General features: G+C 43.2%; 1 protein-coding gene across 2 annotated transcripts in view; it reads left to right on the top strand.

Moving 5' to 3' along the window:
• LOC142945182 (mediator of RNA polymerase II transcription subunit 13-like) overlaps positions 1–25,469 on the top strand; it is a 69,165-nt gene that overhangs the window by 35,238 nt on the left and 8,458 nt on the right. Inside the window, exons 3-17 of one of the 2 annotated variants that reach the window (XM_076086614.1) lie at positions 5,654–5,738; positions 9,879–9,962; positions 19,066–19,211; positions 19,572–19,778; positions 20,524–20,688; positions 20,790–20,946; positions 21,056–21,160; positions 21,307–21,963; positions 22,283–22,490; positions 22,577–22,655; positions 22,779–22,900; positions 23,156–23,234; positions 23,393–23,607; positions 24,020–24,195; positions 24,466–25,394. In XM_076086614.1, the coding sequence (XP_075942729.1) occupies positions 5,654–5,738; positions 9,879–9,962; positions 19,066–19,211; positions 19,572–19,778; positions 20,524–20,688; positions 20,790–20,946; positions 21,056–21,160; positions 21,307–21,963; positions 22,283–22,490; positions 22,577–22,655; positions 22,779–22,900; positions 23,156–23,234; positions 23,393–23,607; positions 24,020–24,195; positions 24,466–25,394 (3,414 nt within the window). Of the gene's footprint in view, positions 1–5,653; positions 5,739–9,878; positions 9,963–19,065; positions 19,212–19,571; positions 19,779–20,523; positions 20,689–20,789; positions 20,947–21,055; positions 21,161–21,306; positions 21,964–22,282; positions 22,491–22,576; positions 22,656–22,778; positions 22,901–23,155; positions 23,235–23,389; positions 23,608–24,019; positions 24,196–24,465; positions 25,395–25,469 lie in introns of both variants that reach the window. The other variant, XM_076086606.1, reaches the window with a different exon arrangement.

The raw sequence follows: 25,469 nt of genomic DNA, 5'->3' as shown, positions 1-25,469 counted from the left end.
GCCAGCCACCCGTTCTTACCCTCCACTTTGACCTCAGCTCAGGAGAGGTGGGGCTTTTTCTGGCTGCAACTTGACGCCGTTGGAGCTGTCGGAGAGAAGATCAAAAACATGTAGATTGATTCAGTGCTCACACGTAAAATTACGTCACATACTCGATGAGTGGGCATATCCTGTTGCTTTCGTGTGCTTGTGTTTATATGAATACATACGCTCATAGCACAACATTCACACCCTGGTCCCTTCTCTTGCCTCTCTGCCTGACTCACTCCCACAACTATGCAAGCAACTACAGCTCAGTCACCTAATTGATTCCAGACTTTCCCCTCATCCCTTCACTCTCTGTGAGCCTCCTCCTCCTCCTCCTCCTCCTCGCTGTCACTGCTCCTCGTTCTGTCCATCTTTCTGGGCTTTCTGGGTCTTAGTGTCTGCCATGTGTGCGTTCAACTTATTTGCTATTACATACATTTACTCATGAAGGAACGTATGAGTTTTAAAGTACGATTGTGCATGGCCTCCTCTCAATGCCGTTTCTCCCCTTAACATAATGCTTTTACCTAACAAGTCGAGACTTTCCATCTTTATTGAAATACGATTGCCATCATTAGGTGAGATGACTTGATAAGAGAGCAAGTTAAAGTTCACGTTTGAATGCCTGCACCTGAGGGGACTAACTGGATTCAATAAGCACACTGCCAACATCCCAGACTTCAACCAACATTTGTAAATCTAATCTGTGTCCGGGTTGAAATGAAGGCAATGTGAGTCATTTTGCTTCCAGTACTAAAGATTGAAAAGATTTGAAATCGGTTCAACTCAAAAGTCTGCAGAGTTTCCACTTTACTGCCATCTGGGTTATGTGGTGGGTGATGTGTTAGGAGGCATAGCAGAGACGGGTGTCGCGCAAAAGTTTCGGAAACGGTGTCACTAGAGCAAGAGGATGTGTAAGTGACTGTCACATGTACTACTGGGCTGTTTGCTGTTTCATGACCTGAAGAGCAGTTTGAAATGAGGTGAGACAGTAAGAAAGAAAATATGTCCCATTGTTAACCTTCCATCTCAGAGTCTGTTACATATTTCAACAAGCATATTACACACCTTATTTCTTGAGAACATATTCATTACCTCTGTATGTGTAAAGAATACGGACGCTGATGAACTTAAACGTATGGGATCTACAGGAACTACAAAGATTCAAAAATGTTTGCCCGCCATATTTCAAGCTACAACTTCAGCCAAAGAACCCAAATTGGTAGCAGATTTGTCAAGTGGAAATGTAAAGTCCCTGAATAATAGAGGTTCTCCGAGTAACATCCTGATTTCTTGCCAAACTTCCTGCAGTGGAAAACGGGCCGCACTGTCAACATGTTTTTATTCCCTGTCTCTACATGAGTGAGTTTAGAATATATATACGTTTTCTGTTTGGTATTGAGGGCTTTGTGGCTCAGCTGGCCTAGCTGCATTAACTCTGGCTCAGTGCCAGAGTAATACAGCATACTATTGCCGTATTAACAGCCTGAACAAAGACGGTGAACTGCTATAAGTAATATCCTGGGCTTCTTGGGTCCCTCTGCACACTTCTCTTTTTGTTATTCTGACGTCCATGTGAGTGTTGCGTGTGAAATTGGCCCTGTTAGAAGTCTGTTTTGCTCATATTACACACATACCTGTCCTTGGTGGGAATTTCCCCTTTATGTGGAGAAAGCAACTGTGTCTAAAGATACAAAAAAATCTGAATTGCCGTGGAAGGTGGTAATGATTGAACTGATCTGTAATTAAATCCTAAAAATCTGCAGTTTGATAGCGTTGTTAATCAATGTCGATAAAACTTTTCGGAAGATATGATGCCGAGATAATGTTTTCATAATTATCAGGAAAATAAATTTTGCTCTCATCGCCCACTTCCACAGACTCGTCATCGTCCTTATCTCTGTCTCTCTCTCCGTCTCTCTCTCTCTCTCTCTCCGTCTGTCTGTCTCTCAAGCATAAGGCACGTTGCTATGCACCACACCTCATATATATACACACACACAGACATACAGCTAAGACAGAACAACCTCTCCTCAGACATGCAGCAGAGTAGCTAATTAGTAAAGTGGCAGTGGGGTTTTGTGTGAAAGCATACACACGAATTGCCCACTGATAGTTCATAGCCTGCACACTGCAGAGACACCACTGGACGCCAATACTGCTGCTGCTATTGATCCAAGACAAATTAATGAATATGAGAGAGAGAGAGAGAGGGGAGGAAGGAAATTTGTGAAGCGGGGTCATCGTGTTCAAGACAGAGTGTTGTTACACCTCAACTCCCGCCTTCTCTCCCTCTCAGATCAATACCATCTTTGTGTTCGTTAGCACAATATTGTAGTGGTGAGTGGTCACTCCCTCTAGTGGTGTGACACCAACACAGTCGCCGGACGCGAAAAGAGAGCGGAGAAGAGTTGTCAAAGTGAGAGAGAGAGAGAGAGACGGGGTTGGACACACTGGGAAAAGAGAGAAGGACAAAACAGAGAAAGATGAGATAGAGAGAAAGAGAGGTGGGAATACAGAAAGTGGTCGTGGCGACCCAGTTCCATCACTGCTTGTTTGTGTTTGGGGTGGCGCAGCAGTTAAGAGCATTGAGGCACGGGGATGGGGGAAGGAAGGTTGCGTGAAATAAACATGCATTTGTCAGGACGTTACCTCACTGTACACTCGCATACATAAATATACATACAGCACTTGCACACGCAAAGTCAGGCCCAGAGCTTGCACGTGCACGAAGGCACTTTGGGAACCAGTTGTCACACACGCTGCATGCAGTGAGATGCACATAATGGTACAATTTTGATATGTACCATTGCATGTTCAGAGATCTGAGGCAAACATTCACACACGCTGCAAAAGCACAAATGCACTGTGACCGTACTCACCTGCACATGCTCTGTTTGTTGGACTGTTTGGGATAAACACGGCACATCAGCCCCAGACATCTTTATCTGTGGAGTTTAATTTTTGGAGCGCTCCCACATTCAGTGGGCACAATAAAGATATCAAGTCGGTGCAGATTTGACATTTTGCAGTTTAATTAGGGCTCATCATTTTAAAGAATTTTTACATTTTACATTTTTTTTATGTATATTTATTAGTCTATTTTGGTGAAAGTCAATAAAAGATGCGAAAAGGAGGGTGGAAATTGTATTTTAAAAATATTTGCAACACACATTGTTGCTTAACTGCTGTTATTGTTATTGATAACATTTTTCATAAAATATGTATTTTTACTTATGCATAATCAGTCAGTCCATTTATGTTTTCTTCACTTTCTATCATTACTTTTAAAATCAGGAAGAACGTATTTTTCTTTTTAACGAAAAGAAGAAGAAGAAGAAGAAGAAGAAGCTGTCTTTTAATCAGTGAAAATCATTAAAAAAAACTAAAATGATGAGCTTTCAGCTGATTACATCCAGTCGCCTTTAAGATCTTTCAAGCATGATGCAGTTCCCTGTAGCTCAGACTGTGATGAATGATGGATCGTGATGCTTTAAAGCCCTATTGCACTTAGCTGTGCATCTACAGCGCACTTTTCCCATGGGCCATCTGTGTTCCTCCTCCTGATTAACAGGCAGTAAAAACTCCAAACATGATGGTCACTGACTGACTGCTGATGAAACCACAGGTTCATGGTGTTCCTTATGCATCCCTACAGAATATCACTCTTTAATGTGTCAGATCATTGTTTAATTTCACACTCTATTTTCTATATTAATAATGTTTGTGTGACTGTGAGGTTGTGTGTGCATGCTTGTGTGGATGCCTGCCCTTGTTTGCTTGCAAGAGTGATTTGTCACACCTTGTGTTAATATGGTGCAGTGAGCTGGCTCTTTGACAGCTAAACTATAAACAGGAGCGTCTAATGTGGATTGCATGTTGTCTTAGGCACCTAAGCATGTGCTGCTACAGTACCACTGGTGGGGAAACACGTTATACCTGCTCTGTTAGGAGCCACAAGACCACATGCAGGAATTAGGGGAGCAAATGTGGAAAAGTTACTTTAAGTCCATTTATCTGCAGTGTGTGTGGTTCAGTTTTGTTGACTTATAGGTGGGAGTGTTGGGAGGATGCGAGGTTTGAGGTGTCAGTGACAGTTTTGGAGTCACATGGGGTCAAGAGCCAGCCCGCTGTGAGTCGGCCATGACGAGAGTAAATGAAGACGGGCTGTGGAGGATTGGCAGAGTGGGGGAAGAAGACGAAAAGTTGTGGGATTTTGAAGCGAGGGAGAGATACAGAGACAGTTAGAGCTAATGAGCTGGATTTGCCGGAGACTTGGCATTCTGCTCGTGGTGCTCGCTCTATCTTTCTCCTCTGTAGAGGAGCTGGCTAGAGTGAGCTTCCTGTCTGAGCCCTGAAGCAGGAGTAGATGAGGGGCGGGTGGAGGGGGGTGAGTGGGGGAGGTAGCGGTGCTGGTGGAGGGGTGTTGGAAGCAATAGAACAGAGGAGGGAGGAGAAGGAGGAGGGTGAGGGGCGGGAGGGACCAGTGTTGAAATTGAATGCCAGGGCGCCATGTTCTCACCGCCAGCGTTTCCATGGTTACTGGGTAATTCTGGCGACTAAGGAAATTTCATTCACTCCGGTATGAAGAAGAAGAAGAAGAAAAAAAAACAGGAGCAAAATATCAACAAAGCAACAGAGAAAGAGAAAGGAAGACACACATACACACACACACTCACACGCACACACCAAATGAGGGAAGAGAAAGAGAAAACCTCTACTGGGGTTTATGCCACCCATCCCCCAGGCGATCTGCCTCTGCCTCTGTCTCTCTTTGCTTTTTTCTTGTGTATTTCTGTGATGCTTGGTTTGTTTGCCGCCACCCTATAAGCAAACACAACACCCACCCACAATCCTCCAGTTCTTCCAGGAGCCCTGCAGGTATATGGCAAAGAACAAAGAGAAACACTGTTAACCGGCCGCTGTGTGTGTGTGTGTGTGTGTGCGCGTGTGTGTGTGTGTTCTTTTTGGGACAAGGGTATTGGGGGTTGGTGTCGAGGGGGTTAAAGAAATCAAGAGGGCGCTCAATTGTTCACAACACATCTGACACATGTGAACTGGCTGCGGAGATGTCAAAAGCTTGGTCAAAGTGCAGCTGACCACGTTTTGTCTCCAGCTGTCCGTATATTCCCCGAAAATAAAGGGGGTTGAGTTCAAACTCTGTATGCATGTACAAACCCGAGCACGCAAGCATGTGTGTCAGCCTGCACAGATACAGCCACGCTCGCTCTCCAGCTAACTGCTGTTGACAACTGCATGGGGTTTGACTGGGCTGTCGCTGCAGCCAACCTGACAGCTGTACAGCCAGGCACCCTCTGCCAACACACACACACACACACACACACACACACACACACACACACACACACACACACAGAGACAACTTCATCTCCAGTGTAATTTCTGATATAATGTGCAGGTTTTCTCATCAGCACATGCAGCATGTTTTGACAGAGTGGGCTATAAACACATGCAGTTAAACGCTGAATCATGTGTTGTTTATTATCCTCAAGCTGGTGCTTGCAGATGTTTCGCTGTCACAGAAAATACCATTACTTTCTTTATTGTCGAGATAATGAAATAGTGAGATTTATAATTTCATGACTGTGTTCTCCTTTTCTTCCAGTGGCTGAGGAGGGACTCTGGGAGTGCGGGCTGTCCTACGAGTGCAGGACCCTCCTGTTCAAGGCCATACACAACCTGCTGGAAAGGTAAAGAACGACGTCCATAAAATATGAATACAAGTTGCATAACTGGCATTGTTATATCGAATATAAAATATTTTATGGAGTATATAACTTGCAGTATTATGAAGTTTTTGCAGCTCCATTTAGCATTTATAAACAGCGTATAATAAATGGTATGTATATATGTGTATACAACACACTATGATGTAGTTGTAAGCCGATCTCATTTTTATTAATGTATTAATAAAAGCTACAAGGCCTCGTCTGGGCACCAACAAGTGGAGGCTGCTGTATAAACAGATATTGAGGGACAATATAAGAAAACACAATTGTAATGATATAAAACATGACAAATGCTGTACATTAATAAACACATTAAATGTCTTTATAGCTGCGTATAGCTGCATAATAGGGTGATATAATACATTTATCAAAGGTTTATTTTGTGCTATAGTGTTAATAAAGAGTTTATACATGCTAAATAAGGAAGTTAAAGTAAGTAAAGAAATATCAGTTTGCACTCATTTAATAAAATTACAATAGCTGAAAGTAGGATGTAGTTTTCGGTGCAGGAAAGGTTTGATTCAGAGAGACGATGATGATGTGTAGGAAGTGAGTTTTCCTTCGGGATGACTAAAACACCCATATGCACAATATTATCAATAAGAATAATGAGTCAAATGTATTTAGCACTCTTTCGCATACTCAAAAAGGCTTTAGGAACTAGCTAATTATTTGTTATATAGTATAATAAACATTAACATCATCAGTAATTCAATGTGTACTCTGAAAGTAACTTTTGTCTCTGAAATGAACAAGAATGTCCTTTTGAATTAAATACAAAAATCGCCAAACAAAGGAACTTTGTGTCGTATTGACAGGCAGTTTGAGTTTTCTCCCAGCAGCTTCACCTTAATGAAATTATAATCTGAGCGCTGAATCACTTGCTCAAGTACCCAAAGCTCTCCTTTCTGAGTCAGAGCCATCTGTTAAATGAAGCGGCACATATTTGCTCTCTATTAAGTTAAGCATCAGTGATCATCATAGGGGGCAGGTTGAATTAACCTTCCTATTACCTTGAAGCTAACTCCTTTTATAGCTCACTATTTCAACACAGGATGGATCATTTCCACTTTCTCTTTCATATCGTTCAGACAAAATTGACCTCTGTCACAGACTGTTATTACTAATATTTAATTATTTACAGAAATGAAGAACTATTTTGTTTTTCTTCAAATTAATAGAGTTTTAAGCAAACAATTACAAATAAAGAAAACATGAATAATTCATTAAATCAAGCAGCGAAAAAACAAAACCTACAGAAGACTAATGTTAAGAACTACTGTACAAAGTACATTGAGTATGAGTACAACGTCACGTAGTAACTGGGAAGGTTTTGTACGACGGCTGAATTAGTCAGTCGATGCTCCGAGGACTAGACTTCCTTTTGACATTTATTATTTTTGACATTTTCAGGAAATAACATAATATTTCTCCAACGTTTTAGTGAACTCAGAGGTTAGCATATTGTTGTCAATGTGACGTTTGGAGCGGGACAGAAATAAAAGATACATAGATCAGTCAAATTACCCTAAACTATATATATTGTCAATATGAAGTGCTATACTATAGGAAGTAATTCAATGAGAGAAAAACAAGGGCATGGCTTTGCTAATAGGTTTCTAAAAGTGTGCTCTGAAGCTGGAGTTCGACTGTGGCCAGAAAATGAACAGCTCACTCCAGTGTGGTAGCTTGAGACGCCTGTCAATCAAGCACACATGCTGAATTTCACAGAGAATTATCTCCCAATTGTGCAGTTCCTCAGTGTTGTTTAGCTTCTTGTTTTTGGTTTTATGGCACACAACTCTACTGCTCTTTTGGTTCAGTGTTACTGTTCTCATCAGCTTCATCTCCACACTGCTTATAGCTGAAAAACACACCGTACACTGCAGACAAAGTCAGCAAGTCGGTGGAGACCAAAACAGAGTTATGAAGAGAGGAAACTCCAAATGGATGCAAATGTAGCTTTTTGTCAGCTGGATAAGTAAAGTAAAAAGTATTTGTCCTCCGTATCAACGTCATATGGTGGTACTATGTCTATGTTTTGGTAACAGATTTTTGTGAGGCCTCAATGTGGCCTAAAAAAGGCAGGTTTAAGATAGATGAGTCTACAACGAGCCATGCAATAGAAGAAGCAACATTTTCCTTTAAGAGCCTAATATCATAATCCTAATATCATATCATCAAGATCATTTTTTAGAGCCCGTATTTGAAGCAGCTGTATCTTGAGGCTATTCAGCATTAGCTTCAGCATTTCCTCACGGTAGTTGCTCCGTGGAAATAATGCACTGTTGACCCTCACAGTATATTCTCTGTAAGGGCTCCAGTGACGTGACCATGCACATTGATCCGATACACCAAATTGATATCAGACACACTGACCTTTTATTAGGCGGTTTGGGTATCTGCCATGATGTAACCAATCCAATTTAAGTACAGTTTCTTTGTTAATGTTCTTCTAAAATTAATTGTTTGGGGTCGATAAGACTGTACCAAAGATGGTAGAGCTGCAGGCTAAAAGCTTTGGATAGCTCAGCTCAGCTGAGTGCAGAGGAGTCCATAAAATCATTTTTGTAATTCCTTGACGCGGGTCAGAGGATCCAGCAGGGAATTCACTGGCACCTGCACACAGAGACGAGTCAAAGTTCTTAGAGCGCTGAGTTTTGTCTCTGAAAGGAGGCCGACACGAGGTGAAGAAGTGCACAGATGGTGGGATAGCCAAATAGGGAGCATGACTGAACTGTTTGATGTGATCAAAATTTTGATATGATGAGAGGAAAGGGGTTTTGGAAAGCTATGTGTTAAAGTGCACACCACTTTGGGGCAAAGCAGATTAGCAGAAGATTACCTTTCCTTTTCCTTTGCACCAGTATTATAGCACTGAAGATCCGTCTGGGTCTTGAGAACACTTTTTGAAGGTCTCTGTCTCAGTCTCGTTTTGGAAACATCCGCATTTTAACTCGGTCTTGTCTCAGAGGAAGAGGACTCTTGTTTTAAGACCACAACTGCGGGGGCCTCACTAAACTGCCTGATTTATTTATTAACATCATTACTGTTATTGCTCATACAACACAAAGGGAAATTCCCACACATACAAGTCACCTCTGCATTGCCTTTTCATTATTTTATCAGGACATTTCATCACTTATACATGCATGCATGCATACATACAGCACTGGTCTGGTATTGACTCATTTGTGCCTACCTCAGTAAAGATGTAAATAATGTTGCTTGAGGCTGCAGGGGTCATACGATAGCTTCGTGGTATGATGCGAGGGGTCGTGCAATATGTTGCTTCTTCTAATGTGTGGTTGTTATGTGCTCTGGTACATGTTGCTTTGTTTGTCTGTTTTATTTTTACTACTATGGAGGCAGCTATAATGATGAAGAGGATATGTTGTGTCTCATATCGTGTGTGCAGCATTGAGTCCAAGACAAATGTCCCTATGGGGACAATAAAGTTGATTAAATAGTGTTTGTATATTGACTTGGTCACAACCCGTCAAAGGGTTGTCTCTGTCTTATACTCTCGGGTCCTGATCACCACTTGCTCTGGTTTAGGTGGCCTTGACTACAACACTGCTATGCACTGAACTATAGAGGGACGGTCTGCTGCAGTTTTTGAATAATAAGTGAAATCATAAAACCATTCTAACCATAACAGGCAAAAGAGCCAAAGTTAAAGTCAAAATGATTCTGTTTTTTGCATGTGTTGTGGCTTATTTTTTTGCGCTAGATAAAAAGATTTCTAAAAGTGATTTAACTTATCTTAGGTCAACGAGATATAAAACAACGTTAAACAGTTTCTACTCATATAAGCTGAGGCTTTAAGGCCTGATATTGTGGAAGCTGTCATTGATAAATAGTCTGTATTGTAATGAAATCCTATAAAACACCACCAGAAGCATACAAAATCACCATTGGGTTGAATCAAAACCTCTCTGAGCCTCTCAAGAATACTACTTGTTGCATGATTCATATGTGGAGGTGCATTATACAAGATGTTAAACCATTTCCCGGCTCTCTTTTTCCTTGTTTGATGAATAACTTTCTTCCTCTCCTTCTTCTTCTTCTTCTTCTTCTTCTTCTTCTTTACTGCTGCAGATGTTTGATGGATAAGGGGTTTGTGAGGATCGGGAAGTGGTTCTTCAAGCCACATGAACTGGAAGAAAAGTTGTTGGGCAACAGGTAAGAACTTTCACTGCACACAAACCTCACTGAGATTTTGTCACTGGACTTCTTCGGCATGTTTTGTGTGCCACAAGGTCTCACGTATGTTAATCTGTGAGAAATATACTCTACAGAGGTCCATGCGTGTGGCCGGGTGTGACACAGCGAGGCAGCATGAATGGCTTTCATGCATTTCAGTATTTGTCGAGTCCCCTCTCCTTGATGTTCCAACGGCTGGCTCATGGTGTGAGGCTGTTAAAAAAAAAAAAAAAAAAAAGGACAGTGAGAGGTGAGTGCCGAGCTGAGTCGAGCTCTCACAGCTCTCTCTCTGTCTCTCTGGGTGAAGAGAGGGTGTGTGTGTGTGTGTGTGTCAGTGTCACACTGTGTAAATGTGTAGGCAATGTGGGAGACAGTCAGACAGACTGAAACAGAGTAAAAAAGAGGGGGTGGGTGTGATGACAGTTGCTCAGCTTGTTGCTTCAGCCATTATAGTCTGCCCACTTCAACTTCTTCTGCTGGTGAGGACGCAACATTCCTTACATCTCTAACTGCGGTGCTTGAATGCATTCAAGCAGGAAACCGCTAAGCTGTCAAATTGCTTATTTTAGAAATCTGTTAGTATACCGCTTAGAGGGAGCAAACACAATAAAAACATCCTTTTATTCATGGTTGTAGTTTTTTAACTAGACAGCCGTGAATTGCAATTGTCATTCAGATGTGGTGCAAATTAGAGAGATGCACAGAAAACTCTTGCTGACACAAGTGCAGTCTGCTGTGATGCGCTGTAGCAAACTCAGGTTTAGTTGTTCAGAGCAGGTGGAAGTCCCTCAGTGAGGCGCACCGTGTGTCATCTCAAGAGAGTGTGTGTCACTTGTATTGCATACGTATAGAAAGCCTGACGTGACTGTGACATTTGTTGTACCTAAAAGCACTCTTGTAAATTAAAGGGGAAAAAAAGGTGCTTCCATGCAGGGCCCGAGGGCTCGCTGAATGGTTTGTTGACAGTGGAAAGGATGTGAATCAAATGGACATTTTACCCTAAAAACACTCTACATGGACACCAAACTTCTCACATTGTATCTCTCACCCTCTGGCCTCACATGGTGATAATCAAATATAATTCTCAGACTGAAAAGGCTTAGACTTTGCTTTGAAGAGAAAAGAGGAAAAACACATTACGACCAGATATAACCAACATTATAAGCTACCGACTGGTAGTGAAGCATATAGAGTCACTGACCAGTAAATTACGTTAGTGTGGTAAGTGGTGGTTGTGTGTGTGTGCGCATACATACTGCATGCAAACATATGTCTTTTACTGAAATTACACTCAGTGTTTCAGTGCAGAGATTTAGATGTAAGCGTGTCTCTTTTGTGCATCATGTAAATCCTCATTTGACAGCTCTATATGATTATGTTGTCAGCTGCTACGCCCCCTGCTGAGCCAATCCTGACTTGTTCTGTCTGTAAATTATTGAGCATCCTGGAAGGAGAGACAGAGGGAGAAGGGGAGAAAGGGAGCATCTTTCTCAAGCACATAGAGCACAAATCGTATGCAGATGTCTGCAGCACTAGCCATGCTGGTGCATGCTTGCACTGTGCAGGTGTTGCATGTGTCACATTGTCTAAGGGATCCATGGCATTTTTCCTTCCCACTGCTTGCTTCCAACACACATTGCAAACACACATGCTGTCCTACATGGCCACACACACACACACACACACACACACACACACACACACACACACACACGCACACACACACCATCCCTCATTCCCAGAATAGCAGTGTTGCCCCACAATTGACAGTGTGAGCCTTAAGGACCCCTTGCAGATCCCTGGCCGTCAGTATCTTCATGCCATGAGGGAACATTGCTCAGTTAGGCATACACTGACCTCCTGCCTCAGCTGTAGCCAGCTCCTTTGTCTCTTCTTCACTCCCACACTGTGCCTTTTATCCCCAATAGGGGGCGCTTCAGTGCTAATATCCATGCCCCCTTACCCGTGCCAACTCCTGTGCCTTAGCGCCACCACCTTTGTCAGGCTTATCTGGTGTTTATCTCGTATGTGTCCCAGGGGCACAGTGAGGATTGGCACATCCAGGACACATCCTAACCACCCTCCTCCTCCCAGTCCCCCTCCTCCTCTCTCAGCACAACACTCGTGCTCTCTTTGTGTCTGAATGAGAGGAAGGCACTCTGGGTTGGTAACGGATTGCATCAGACGCTGAGGGGAGCAAGAGGGCGAGTTACAGGGATACAGAGAGTGAAAGAAGAGGCACGAGAGAGAGAGGAAGAGCAGGGAGGAGGCTCGGTGTGTGTGGTGGGGAGGTGGGGGGTCGTAAATTAATCATTACTATAGACGGATGAATGGACCGTCTCTCTCTCGTTAGTTCAGTCAATTCTATGCATGCCAAATCCACTACACAGTATATTTGTTAATCTAGGTGCTTTCATTGGCATTAATGACCATATACTCATGCATAAATAATATATTAATACATTTTACTGTGTAATAGAGCTGTCCTCTGGTGCTAGACCATGAAACAGAAGCAAGTTGCTCTATATTTAAACTACTTTAAAAAAAAAAAAGCTCTGAAATCCTTACTTGACCTGCGAGAATACTCCTCTCCTCTCTCCTCTCCTCTCCTCTCCTCTCCTCTCTCCTCTCCTCTCCTCTCTCTTCTCCTCTCCTCTCCTCTCCTCTCCTCTCCTCTCTCCTCTCCTCTCCTCTCTCTTCTCCTCTCCTCTCCTCTCCTCTCCTCTCTCCTCTCCTCTCCTCTCCTCTCCTCTCTCTTCTCCTCTCCTCTCCTCTCCTCTCCTCCCCAGGGACCAATGACATTGAAAAATTAGCCATCTCCTAGGCAACAAAGATTTGCTGTTAGGCCATATCACAAGGTCACATAATCTCCAGAAATATAAACAACAACAACAAAAATATATATATTTTAAAAACATTCTTTTCTCATACCACTTTCACATTTTACCAACACTCTGTGCATCTCTGATTAGACCTGTGCGATACTTTAACTGATGCCAAGATAGTTTACTTTTATTCATTTGTACAATTAAAATAGTGCAGTGAATAGATATATATGTGCTGGGGAGGAAGGGAGCCAGGGGGGATCTGTACAAAGTCCTCCCTAATATGAAAATAAATGTAATTTAATCAAGTTTAATCATAAACAGACAGGCGAGAACAAACAACAAGTAAAAAACTAAACAATATATAATTGGTATGTTTGGTTAAATCTTTCCCCCGGTGCTTTCAGGGGCTTAAAAAAAACTTGAACTCCCAGTTTGCAATAAGTGAGAGAAAGAAAGTCACATGCTTCTGCCAAAACATGTTAATGTGAAATGATGTTAATGCTTTAGAAATAGTTTGATAGATTACATTCTTTTTTTAAAAATTGAATGGTTTTAAGGGCTGGGTGATAATTCAATATGATAATTCATCCTCTTTCAATTGAATCATATTGTGATGAAATCATATATCGAGATGTCGTGATGCACAATATTTTGTCTGAATTAATAAGCACTACTAATTCAAATTCATCAGGCAATCTAATCATCTTTGCACTAAAGTTCCTAATAAAATGAGGAAATAGTCAGTACTTAGTCAAGTATTTAGTTCACACAGGAGCAAACAAAAATCGACGTTACCACGTGGTTATTTCAAAAAGACAATTTATTCATTGAATTACCTGAAAAAAATGCTTAATTTTGATATATCGTTATCGTTTTTTTAAACAAATTTTCACTTTCATTACAGAAAAAGATTATCAGTGTAAATATGTGAAATAGTTGATGGGTAAATGGTGTAAGATCCTAGATGTGTTGGATCGTCTACTGGTTCACTTGCGAGCCAGGTGATTACTTGAAGGTGACTGACTGAATGAATGGTGGACTGACTAAAATACTCTTCTTGAGTATTGACTGGCTTATAAAGACCAGGTGTGACAAAAGGCTCAGGGTTTGGATTTAGAGCACAAGGATTTAGAGAGTGTTGAGTGAGTCATTTTTAATTAGTTTTTCAATACTTCAGTCAGTAAATACGTTTTAGTAGCACCCTTAAGGAGAAGACATCCCGTTCATTCTTCCTCTTGCTCTTTATTATTCCGCCGTCCAGACTTTTGCTTTGCAATCAACTACTTCTGCAAACTTTAGAGCGAGAAACTTCAAGATGTTGTAATGTTTTTAATGGAAGTCGATGGAACTCTTCCTAGTTCACTGGTTTCTGCAGAGCAATAGGAGGCGAACATGTGTTCAGGTGGAGGTTCTCTTCAGAAGAAAACTCTCTGTCTTGGCATTTTTTTCAAAGGAACCACCTCAAAGCCACTACTATGTAAATAACACTGAAATAGGTGTGTTTCTGTATTTGTGTGTATGGCAAAATAACAATAAAAACTATAGCACCACTTTTGCAGTCATTTATGAATTTGACGGTTACTATAATATGTGCTTCCGTCAGTAAACAGCTTTTAGAGAGAGAGATGAGATCTATGCAGACTCATTGATTGACAACTTTGCACTGGAGCCATTCAAATGTTAATGCATTCAAATGTTAATGCACCAGAAGACTGAGACAGTATCTGATGTCCTGTTTAGTTCAGTGTTATTTAAGTCATTTATTTGTGCTTTTAAGGTGAAAGTTCAGGGGTGGCATCCCTTCGTTCACCCTTGATAAATATTTGGATTACTGAATAATTTGCATTTTCTCCTTTGAAACATGTTGTTCTACATGTTGTCTGGAGTCTCTCTAGAGACGGAAAGCAGAGGACACGTGAGGCGTGTAAAGGTAAAACCACTGGGAGGGGAGAGGGCGAGAGAGAAAAGGAAGAGAAAGAGAGAAAAAACACACGGATCGATAGAGAGGATGGTGATGCATCACAGCAACATCCTTCCAACAGACCCTTTCCCTCGTTTTTTTAATTAGGACCACAGACATGAAGGTAAAAGCCAGTATTCAGTTATTTTTTGCTGTTTTTCAGGACTAACAAAAAAATCTAATTTCGACTGCGATAGACTGATTTTTTTTTGTTTTCTTTGCTTCTTGCGCCCATGGAGAAGGCGATGTGTGTGTGTGTGTGTGTGTGTGTGTGTGCGTGTGTGTGTGTGTGTGTGTGTGTGCACAGTTTGTGTCCTTGAGCACCTTTTCATTATGAATCCATATACATAGTTGGAGCAGTATTTGAGCACAATCATTGTGATAGCAACACTGGCTAAAAGCACCCACTGGGAGCCACTGAATAATACATCAAGCTAACTGCATCCCCCTTATGCTCGTGTTAATACTGGGGTGTAATGGGTGCGTGCAGGAACATGCGCACACACCTGCGTGTCTGACAGTACTGGTGTTTTGGTTGGATTAGTTTGTATGGAATAAAGACATTGTGCCGGTGCAGTGGAAGGACTTTTAGAGCATGTGGACAGAGTATGTGTACATGCTGCTCATAAAATCTTATAAGAGGGTAAACATCCTCTACATCGGTCCACCAGAGCAGTGTTGACTTTCTTGTGTTCCCAAGAGATCTGTTCAGAACATGTAGGAAGAGTTAGGCAGCTAGAAAGATGAAGATAACTCATAATAGTGCTGCTGTGGTGGCAGACAGAGCATTGAAGGTACAGATTAAGGAGATTAATCCCCCAGATTTGAGAGTCTTAAGAAAATGCTATCATGCCTGCTTAGTGCACATGACTGTTAATGATATCTCAACAAAGGTATCACATCATAGGCTTTAGATGCCTCTAACAGTGGGGGAAAAAAAGCTTTGTGTGCACATTTCTTTTGAACTGTTTATTGCTTTCCAACTCTAATCTAATCTTGTTTTATGTTTTACTCCCACGGGGTTAGACATGAGAGCGCCCCCACAACCGAGATAACCATTCCTATTTCGTGTGCATGTGATTGTACACACAGATGCATGTGTGTCAAGTCCATGATGCATGTCGGACATTAAGCAGCTCCCCTGCTGGCTGCCTGGCTGGCTGGTGGTGCTGTGATGAGGAGCAAAGACACATGTTGTCACATGAAACCAACACAATCCCTTTACCTTTTTTTTCAGTGGCATTCATGCGATGCACATAATGTCTGTTGTCACATGTTGTCTTCCCTCTGCATGCATACCATATATACACATTCGCACACATATGATATCATATATTTTACTGTTTTTTTTTTTTTGCTGTTAACGCTGGCATATACTTGGCTTACCGTACATATGGAGCCAAATGAAATAGACACACAGACGTACACTGTGTGTGTGTTCTCCGGATCTACATTCCCTGATTGATTTCACCATAAAAGTGTGCTCAGTAGCCACCCATTAAAACTCTGATCTCATCGATATGTGTGCAGCAATTGTAGTGCGTGGCACTGAATTATTCACCTCCTCCTCTTTCTCTCACACTCGTTTTGCTCTCACTCCTCATTGTACACTTTATCTTCCCTTCCTTGTCTTCCTAATTTCCTCTCTATCCTTCTATTTTCCCCTTTTCCTCTCTTGTTCATGAATTTCTTTAATTGCTCTACCTCTAGTGCTCACTCTGTCTCCATCGTTTTCTATTGCCGTCTTTCTTTCTGCCCTGCTCTTCCTCCTCTCACTCACTTCTTTTTCTCAATCCCCCACCACACACCCCCTCTTCCCTCCCTCTCTCCCTCTGTCTCTCTCTCTCTCCTCTCTCTATATCTCTCCAGTACTGTCAGCCCTGAGGCGAGTCTCAGCCATCACTCCTCTTCATTTATTAATACCTGTACTCATGCAGCCCAGCACACACAGCTGCCTCACATCTCTGTCCACTGTACTCACACACATATATATATAAAAAAAAAAAAAAACACACACTTGCACGCACGCTTGCCGAGTGCACAAATGTCCCCCGAGGATGCAAGAAGCCCTGTGTGTCCACACACTCACACCCGCTTACTGTGCAGAAAAATGCCCTTTGTAAAAGGACAGGGAGCATCAATCTACCAGCCGTCAGCCTACAGTTTGATGCTCTTTTTATAGTTGTGCTTTTCCCTGAATCACATTTAATTGCACTTTATTGCAGCTATAATAGGTCTTCGGTCATAATAGTTGCACATTAGTTAATGAAGACCGATTGCCTCTCTGTACACAATATTTAATTGAAAATGATATCATATTCGTCAGTGGCCTTCTTTGGCCTCTGCTTTATAATGTATCAGGTAGATTTAATTGAGAGCACCAAGGTGAACAATTCTTTATCGGCACACAATACTTCCTGAAATATCAAAAGTGTTGAGCCACTAATTCTTCTGCTTTGCTGTCTGATTCCATGACGGAGAAAGAGACAACGATACAAAGAGACAACAGATGATTTTCGACAGCGATTCCCCGGTATTTGGCAAGAGCTGCCGTTTTTTACGAGGGGTCTTGAGGGAGTCATGTTTTTGTACTCGCATCAGTCCCGATCAGTCCTCACACATCTCATAAAAATATATAAACAGAATTATCATCACAAGAGGGAAATAAATTCTAATGGATGCTTCATTTCAGAGCCTTATTTAATCTGTACAGGGCAGCCAGAGCAGAAAGTGTAACACGGGAAAATACATACAATTTATCAATCAATCAATCACCCTATGAAAAAACCCATAAAAAGACTTCCTAGCTTATTTGTCTTAAGTGCCATTAGCCGTGTCTATCAATATAAGTAAATGACTTCATGAAGAATCACTGCAAACACAGAAGACAATTGGAGCATTTATCTTTATGCTTTTCAATAGACTCATTGACGGTTGCATGAGGGCATGTCAGTTAGCTGGACTGGTGGTACTCTTGACTTGCAGCTGTTCCCCTGAGCTTCCCCATGCAGCTATATATAGCTCTTCATATGTGTAATGATGCACCGAGGACAAGGTTGGAGAGCAGCGGAATTGAAAGCATTTTGACTCATGCATTGTACAGATGTGAATTGTGGAAATGATAGACTAGCGCTGCTGTGTGCCTGTATAGGTGCGAAGGCGACTTGTGCTTGTGTATGCTATGTATGCACTTTAGCTCTGCTCCTCCTCCTGTGATTGTGCACGATTGTGTTTAAACCACCAGATATGAGGGTGTATTTATTCTCCGGGAGCATCAGGAATGTTTATGGAGCAGGGAAATTGGCCTCTTCTTCTCTCTTTGGGTACACTCGGCGCCATCTGGAGGCTGCCACGGCCAACATCAAAAGATATTTGGCTCCCTCAAGACTGTGTTTAGTTCTGCCCATGAGTGACTGTGTGGAACTGGCCATTTTATTGAATTTGATGATCCATTACAGCTCAAATGGAGGTCCAGCTCCCTCAGGGCAAAGGAGATATTGCATGGTAATCACAAAGAGATTACAGTACATGCTGACTTTATTCTCAGTCTGATATATATACAAACCAAGGTGGTAAGGAGCTTTATAGATTAAAAATATACATCAGTGAAGCCGTCTTGGTTGTTAATGATGTCCAGCCCGCCCACTGGTATGTAGATTGCAATAAGGCCCCAACAATTCCTCCTCTGAGATTAAAAAAAAAAGGAGCAATGCCTGATGAACTATGCCTGGGCTGTGTAATAAAGAGAGCGCTGCATATGTAAACATGTAGTCGCCACAATCAGTCATAAGCAAATGAGGATTTATACCTGCAATAAGGAGCCCGTGTGGGAAATGATGAAGATGATCAATGTAGGTAGAGCTTAGCGAGGCTCTTGCAAAGTCACATTGCGAGTGTTGTTCTCTAAATTGCTGTTTGGAGAAAAGCGCTCATCGTCTGTCATGCCGCTGCCCGAAAGATCAGCACATCCGCGTTGTACGTTTGTGTTGCAATAGATGTGATTTATGGGTTAATCTCGCATTTAACATAATTAAATGTGATTTTGATTACATTTACATCTCGATTCAATTATGTTAACAGTTGTGCGGAAATGTTCATGTAATTGGACAACGAGATTCTGTTTTACACTGCAAACTCATAATGCCAATTAATAACATTTTTCATGGTGTGAAAGATATTGTTCACATCTTTCTATGATCAGCTCACTGATGCACACAGAGAAGATATACACCACTACATTCCTGTACTGTCTGTGGGCTCACGGTCGAAACCATTTTCTGTCTCCTGTCTCCAGTGAACACCTATCGTGCTCCTTCTCCTTCTTCCTCCACGGGGAGAGCAACGTGTGCACGAGTGTGGAGATCGCCCAGCACCAGCCTGCATACCACGTCACAGAGCACCACATCCACCTCGCACAGACCTCCAGCACACCTATACAAGGTAATGGCAGAAGGCTATTGTTTTTTTATTCTTATTATGTACACGGAACAAAACAAAAAGTATGATGAGTAAGCGTGCGCTTCAATGAAGTACAACCAGACATGGGTTATAATAATACAACATGCCATAACTTACAAAACCTGATGTGTAATGTTGTAATCTCTGGTAAACACAAGAATTAAAGAGGTGCTATTGTGTGATTCTTTGTGGAGAAACTCGGTTTTACAGAATTGTCGATTAAATCGACTAATTGATTAGTCGACAACATCTTATGTATGTTAATCGACTTAGAATTTCTTTGGTAGAGTTCAGCCCTACACCCTGTTTTCCCTTCTTACGATCTGTTTTATCCACCTGCAGTTATCCTGAGTCCGTACGGTCTGAGCGGCACTCTAACAGGTCAGGCCTTCAAGATGAGTGACCCAGCGACACGGAAGCTGATGGAGGAGTGGAGCTACTTCTACCCCGTGGTACTTCCGCAGAAAGAGGGAAGTGGAGAAAAGGCAAAAGAAGAAGCAAGCCAGGCCTATGATCGCAACTGTCACGCGGCAGTGGAGGTCATCGTAGGTATGGAAAAAAATCAACACGTTTGCTGGATTTAAAAGAGTGCGCAGAGCCTCCGTCTCCGTGCTGTCTCCCGGGCAGTTTGAGCTGAGGTATTAGTGGACGGGGTGCTATTGAAGTGTACTTTGGCTGCAATGATCCTCACAGTCGTTTATCACATCTCAAGAGTGGAAAAAGGGAAATGACTGAAAGGGAGGAGAGAGCAGGACAGACCGAATGGAAAGATAGGGAAGTCGAGGCAAACCCCCCCCCCCCCCCTCCCGGGGAGTTACTCTAACAGCTTTGCCTAATCAGTCTGATCCCACCGTGTTGGTTTGACCTGATTATAATCAAACCTCATATGGATACCAATAGCTTTTACATATAAGACGGAAAGTCTATCTAGTCTTTGCTGCCTGAAACGATAGTGACAAAGCGAGTGTGGAGGGATTCAGGATGATGTGTTTTATATGAGCAGTGACCGTGTGTGAATACATTAATGGATAAGGAGCAAGTAGATTGCATAAAGTATATAGATTCTTATATCCTTTTCTTCAGCAAAATATTAATGAATGATTAGTTGCTCAATATATTTTAGGCATAATCATTATTTAAGGGGTATAGCTTAATAAAAATGCTTAAAAACTAGCTGTTGTTTTAACTGACTCCAACAAATGGTGCTCAATAAACCTTGCCGGTAAAAATGAGTAGCTGCCACCCTTTTGTTTCATAACGGTGACTAATCCCCTTCTCCTTTTCGTCTTCTTAGGAGGAGTGAGGATGACCTACCCAGCTGCTTTAGTGCTGATAGCCCAGGGGGACCTACCACTGGAGCAGTCTCCACCTGTTGCTGCAGCTCAGGGCCTCAGCAGGGAGCCAAACCACTGCAGCGTGCCGCTCACACCGCCAACGTCACCGCAGCAGCCCTGCTCAGGTAAAACACACACAGAAGCACCTTCATACAGGAAATGACATACAAAATGATCCCATGCTTAGTCCTGCATTTCAACATCTGTTCCACCCTAATCGTTTCAGCGGACAGCGGCTTTGTGACCTCCATCTCCAGTGTCCCCACGCCAGACAACAGCATGGGGGTCGCCAGCATCAGCCCAAAGCATTCTGGGAAGAAGCTAACCTGTCAGGTAGTCCATCAGGCCTGGAGGGAGTGCTATCTCAACCAGCCTCAGCATGTGTAAGTTCAACCATCGCTGAGTTTTGTTTCCAATGTTTGGTGTGATCACTGTGGAGGTGCAGCAATGCAGTTGATCTGGCGCCCTCATGGATCTTTTTGTTCCCCGCAGATTGAATCCGCCAACTGACATATCGCTTAAGAAAGAAGTGCCTAATGGAGTAACCACGTGGGACTTTAACGATCTGGGAGCGAGAGCGTCCTGCAGCTGCTCCAGGTACCACAGAGCAACATCCAAGCTGTTCAATACCAGCATTATATTTATACCATACTATGCAGTGTGATCTCTGTGACAATTAACTTAAAGCAGGTTTTCACTCGTTTTTTTAAATTCATTTTTCTTCAACCTTGACTTTGTTGCAGGCTGAAGCAGCAGAAGTTGAATCTGACCACCACATCCACTGCCAACCCCCAGAATAGTGCCAACCCCACTCAGTCCTCCGGCCCGTCATTATACCCTCCCTCCCTGCCCAAACACAAGACCAGTGACAAGACAGAAAAGGCTGACAAACAGTCCAAGAGGCCAGCCATGATCCCCTTCCACCATCGTCTATCCGTCACTCAGGAGACCCCTCTGGAACAAGACTCACCAGGAGGGCCTCACCTTGGGGGTCTTGTGGCTCTGGAGCCTTCCATGGAGCCTCTGGCTGCTCTGCCAAGCTGCAAGTATCCCAAACCTCTCTCCAATGGCAGAAAAGCCCCTGATTCCCTTCTCCATTCGCCAATGTCTCCACTTCCGCCCACACTCAGCCCACATCCCCGAGTGCAGGACCCAGACGTCCTGGATGGGCCTGTGGATATTCCTGTCTGTCACGATGGGGCTTTAGGGCTGGGGTTGATTACCAGCGAGACAGCAGTGTATACAGCTCTGCTGAGGCAGAGGAAGAACGGGGCCGGCTGGTGGAGAGGCTTCAGGACTCCGAGGACTGATAAGACTGACTGCAGACCCTGTGAAATCCCCACTGATAAATTAGAGGAAGTGAAGACAGAGACAGCCACTGAAGGAGCTCTGCTAAAGAGGTAGGAGAGAGAAACCACAGCAGTGTTTGCAAAACAAAAAGTTGGGAGAGGAAGAGCAAAGATGAACTTAGAATACAGATAAAGAGATTCTAGGCTTCTGGAAACATTGGATATTGCTGCCTGAGCCAGAATCATACTAGACACAAAACATCAACCGTAAAAACTGGGGGATTGACATATCCAATGAAAGCATTGATTAGATATGAGAAGAGTTATTTACGAGATAAGATACGAGACCAAAAAAGAAACCAAGTTAGACAGAAAGAAAGAACTACTACTACACATTGCTTGATTGCATTTGTCTCTTTTTCTCCTCCAGACTATATACACAGACTCACAAGAGATTTAAGATCTCGGATGAGAGGGTGAGGGACCACATCCACACTTTGGGGCTGTCCCAGCATTCAGGTGTGGAGGCACTGCGGGAGCCTGGGGACGATCCTTACGATTTTAAGGAAGGAGACATTGAGTACACTTTCTCCTCTTCCAAGAGGTTAAAGGGTCAAGGACCCAGCAAGAAGGCCAAGGTAGGACACAGTTTTAAAGAGTTTTAAAAACACAATGCAGCTGGACTTCATCTGAGAATATTCTTATTTCCTTTTTTATTCACAAGGGAGAAGAAATCACCAGCAATGGAGCACTGCCTGATGGGAATGATGCTATGTCCATTTTTAACTCGGCTCCAAAGTCAGGTGGGACATGAGCGCCGCCATCAACATCATATACATATTCTACACTATCCTGATATTTCACAGTGCAATTAGTGATGGGCAATTTGAAAGCATTGACCTAAAGTTGTTCGTGTGTTGTTGTAGATGAATCAGGTCAGGACGATGCAGCTGCCAAAGGCAACCCTTCTCTGACCAGAGAGAAAGATCTGGTGGTCAACATCTCTGATCTCGACAACATATTTGATGAAGATGAGGAAGAGTTGGGGGTGAGGCATCATGGTTTATGTACTATAGTCTGACATATATGTATTTTTTCTTTTAACGAACAGCATGTCAGATATTCTGTCTGACTCAAATGATTTATTGGAAACACAGGCACTGATATTAGATATCAGTATATTTATCTCATTATGTTTTATGCTTAAATATTCTGAGGCTGAAAAAATGTTATCAATTAAAGCTGATCCTCCATTATTATGTGTAATAATTAGTTTTTACACATAACTGTTTACCCCAACCAGCACTCAACCAAGCTACCAGTATCAACAGAAGATCGTCCTCTGGGGAAAGAAGGGAGAGTTGCTGTACCTTATCCATCAAGTGAGTCACTTCGACGAGTATTTAGTGAAATACATTTCTATCTAACTACAGTTTTTTTATGTTTTGTCCCATTACACCTTTGTAAACTACTTTCCTCCCTCTCCTCCTCCTCCTCCTCCCCTCTCCATCTCTTTTCCATATCTGTCTCCTTTCAGCAGTAGCAGACCTCCAGAGAATGTTTCCCACCCCACCGTCCTTAGAGCAGCACCCAGCCTTCTCTCCCATCATGATGTATCGTGACACTCCGAGCCAAGAGCCCCCTGCACCCAGCGGAGCGGCTGACCACCTGCTGCCTTTAGCCTCCGCCCACTTTACTGAATATAGGATGGAGATTGAGGAGGGCATGGCCAGTCCCAGGCAGGAGGATCTCAAGGTGAGGAGAGGTGGATCGATCCCCAATTAACAGCCCATACAGCAACATCGTCAAGTGTGAACAGAGGAAATTACACTTTTCTATGATAATAAGGACTTTGACTAGTTCATTACTTTCATTAATTACTTTCATCTATTTAAAACTCTCATCAAGGGGAAGTCGATACAAGGACTTGTTGACTGACTGGCAGTCAGCTCCTGAGCAGCTGATCATGCTCACACATCTTGTTGGAATTGTTTCACTGATACCTGTAGCTTGTGTTGTGAGACAGACATCTGTACTGACTGCAGTATTATTATGGTAGTGGAGTTGTTGACATTAAACAAATGTTAGACTCTTATGCTCTTTTACTTTTTTGTCTATGTTGCTGATTGATTCAATTATATTTTCCACTCATATCGTCTCTGTCCAGCCACAGATAGGCTCCTCCATGTTTGCGCCACTCGCCTGCTTACCCAGCCAGACTCTACCACAACTCAAGATTACCGAGCAATGCTACTATCGTCCGTCGTGGGCCCTCTTGCCCAAAATGGAGCATTTCCCGGTCATGCATTCCCAGAATACCACTTTCATCAGAGATGGATACACGTGAGTAGTCAGCTGTGACAAGCTTTTATGACTAACCGATCTTCAATGTCCATAAAGGTAATTGTGCTATTATTGTATAAAAAAGAGTGTTGTGCTGGGGTTTATGGTTTCTAAAGGAGTACTATGTGAGGTTAGCTTTTTATCGTCACTAGAAAGAGTGCTGCTCTCTAAGGATGCTCTGTTTGGATGTAAGGAGCAGCCTCTTAGAGCTGCTGCCCAGACATCTGAAGTAATCATGTTTGTCTTTCCTTCAATGTGTGTGTTTTCCAGAAACATGCCAAGTGTCAACGCCCTCACAGATCAAGAGTACGGCCAGATGAGTGCCACCACTGCCTCTGTGAGCACCATCGCCGGCATCCTCCCATCTCCTGCCACTCCCCGCTTCTCTGTGCCCACTCCGCGAACCCCTCGTACGCCAAGGGGTATTAACGCTGCGAGCTCTGGGCAGGGTTCAGTGAAGCAAGATGGTACTGAGCTCAGCTCACCGGTCTCCACGCCCTCCACCAGCCTGCCTCTTAGCTCTGTAGATCCCCTAGCTCGGCCAGGACCCTCCCTGCCTGAGGCCCACAGCCTGTATGCTATCCTCCTGCTCTCAGACTCCGTACTCAACGTCTTCAAGGATCGCAACTTTGACAGCTGCTGTATCTGTGCCTGCAATATGAATGTCAAAGGAGCAGATGTGGGGGTGTATATCCCTGATTCCACTTGTGAAGATCAGTACCGCTGTATGTGTGGCTTCAGTGCCATTGTGAACAGGCGGCTGGCCCATGGCACGGGCCTCTTCCTGGAGGATGAGCTGGATATTTACGGCCGGACTTCTGAGGTCGGCCGGGCGGCCGAGAGAAAGCTGGCTCTTTGCCGGCGGGATCCAACTATGGGTGACCCCAGGGCCAAGCGTGCACAGGACGCAGCCCCCGCCTCTCCGTTAGTCATGGTCCTTCTGCAGGAGCACTGTTCCCAGCCTATTTCCTCCCTGGCATCACTGCATCTCCCCCTCAGCTGTTCCTGCCATGGCCGCAAGGGAGCACTGCTCCAAAGCTGGATGTCTGAAAAGCAGTGGGCGGATGGGAGTGATGCCTGCGTGGACTGTTACAATGCCTTGGAGCAGGGGTTGCAGTATGTGGATAACCCCACAGGAGGAAAAGTAGATGCAGCTGTTGTCAGAAGTACAGCTCTTCACTCCTGGCCTCATACAAATGGTAAGAAGGGGTTTGAAAAATATACAACATACAAATAATTGAATGCATCCTCGGGATAACATTGTGTGATCAACT

The sequence above is a fragment of the Anarhichas minor genome, unplaced genomic scaffold, assembly GCF_050575085.1.
Source record: "Anarhichas minor isolate MPS153535 unplaced genomic scaffold, ASM5057508v1 ptg000002l, whole genome shotgun sequence".
In the NCBI taxonomy this organism is placed as follows: Eukaryota; Metazoa; Chordata; class Actinopteri; order Perciformes; family Anarhichadidae; genus Anarhichas; species Anarhichas minor.
The sequence above is the reverse complement of the archived record's forward strand: the minus strand, read 5'-3'. Positions and strand labels throughout refer to the sequence as shown.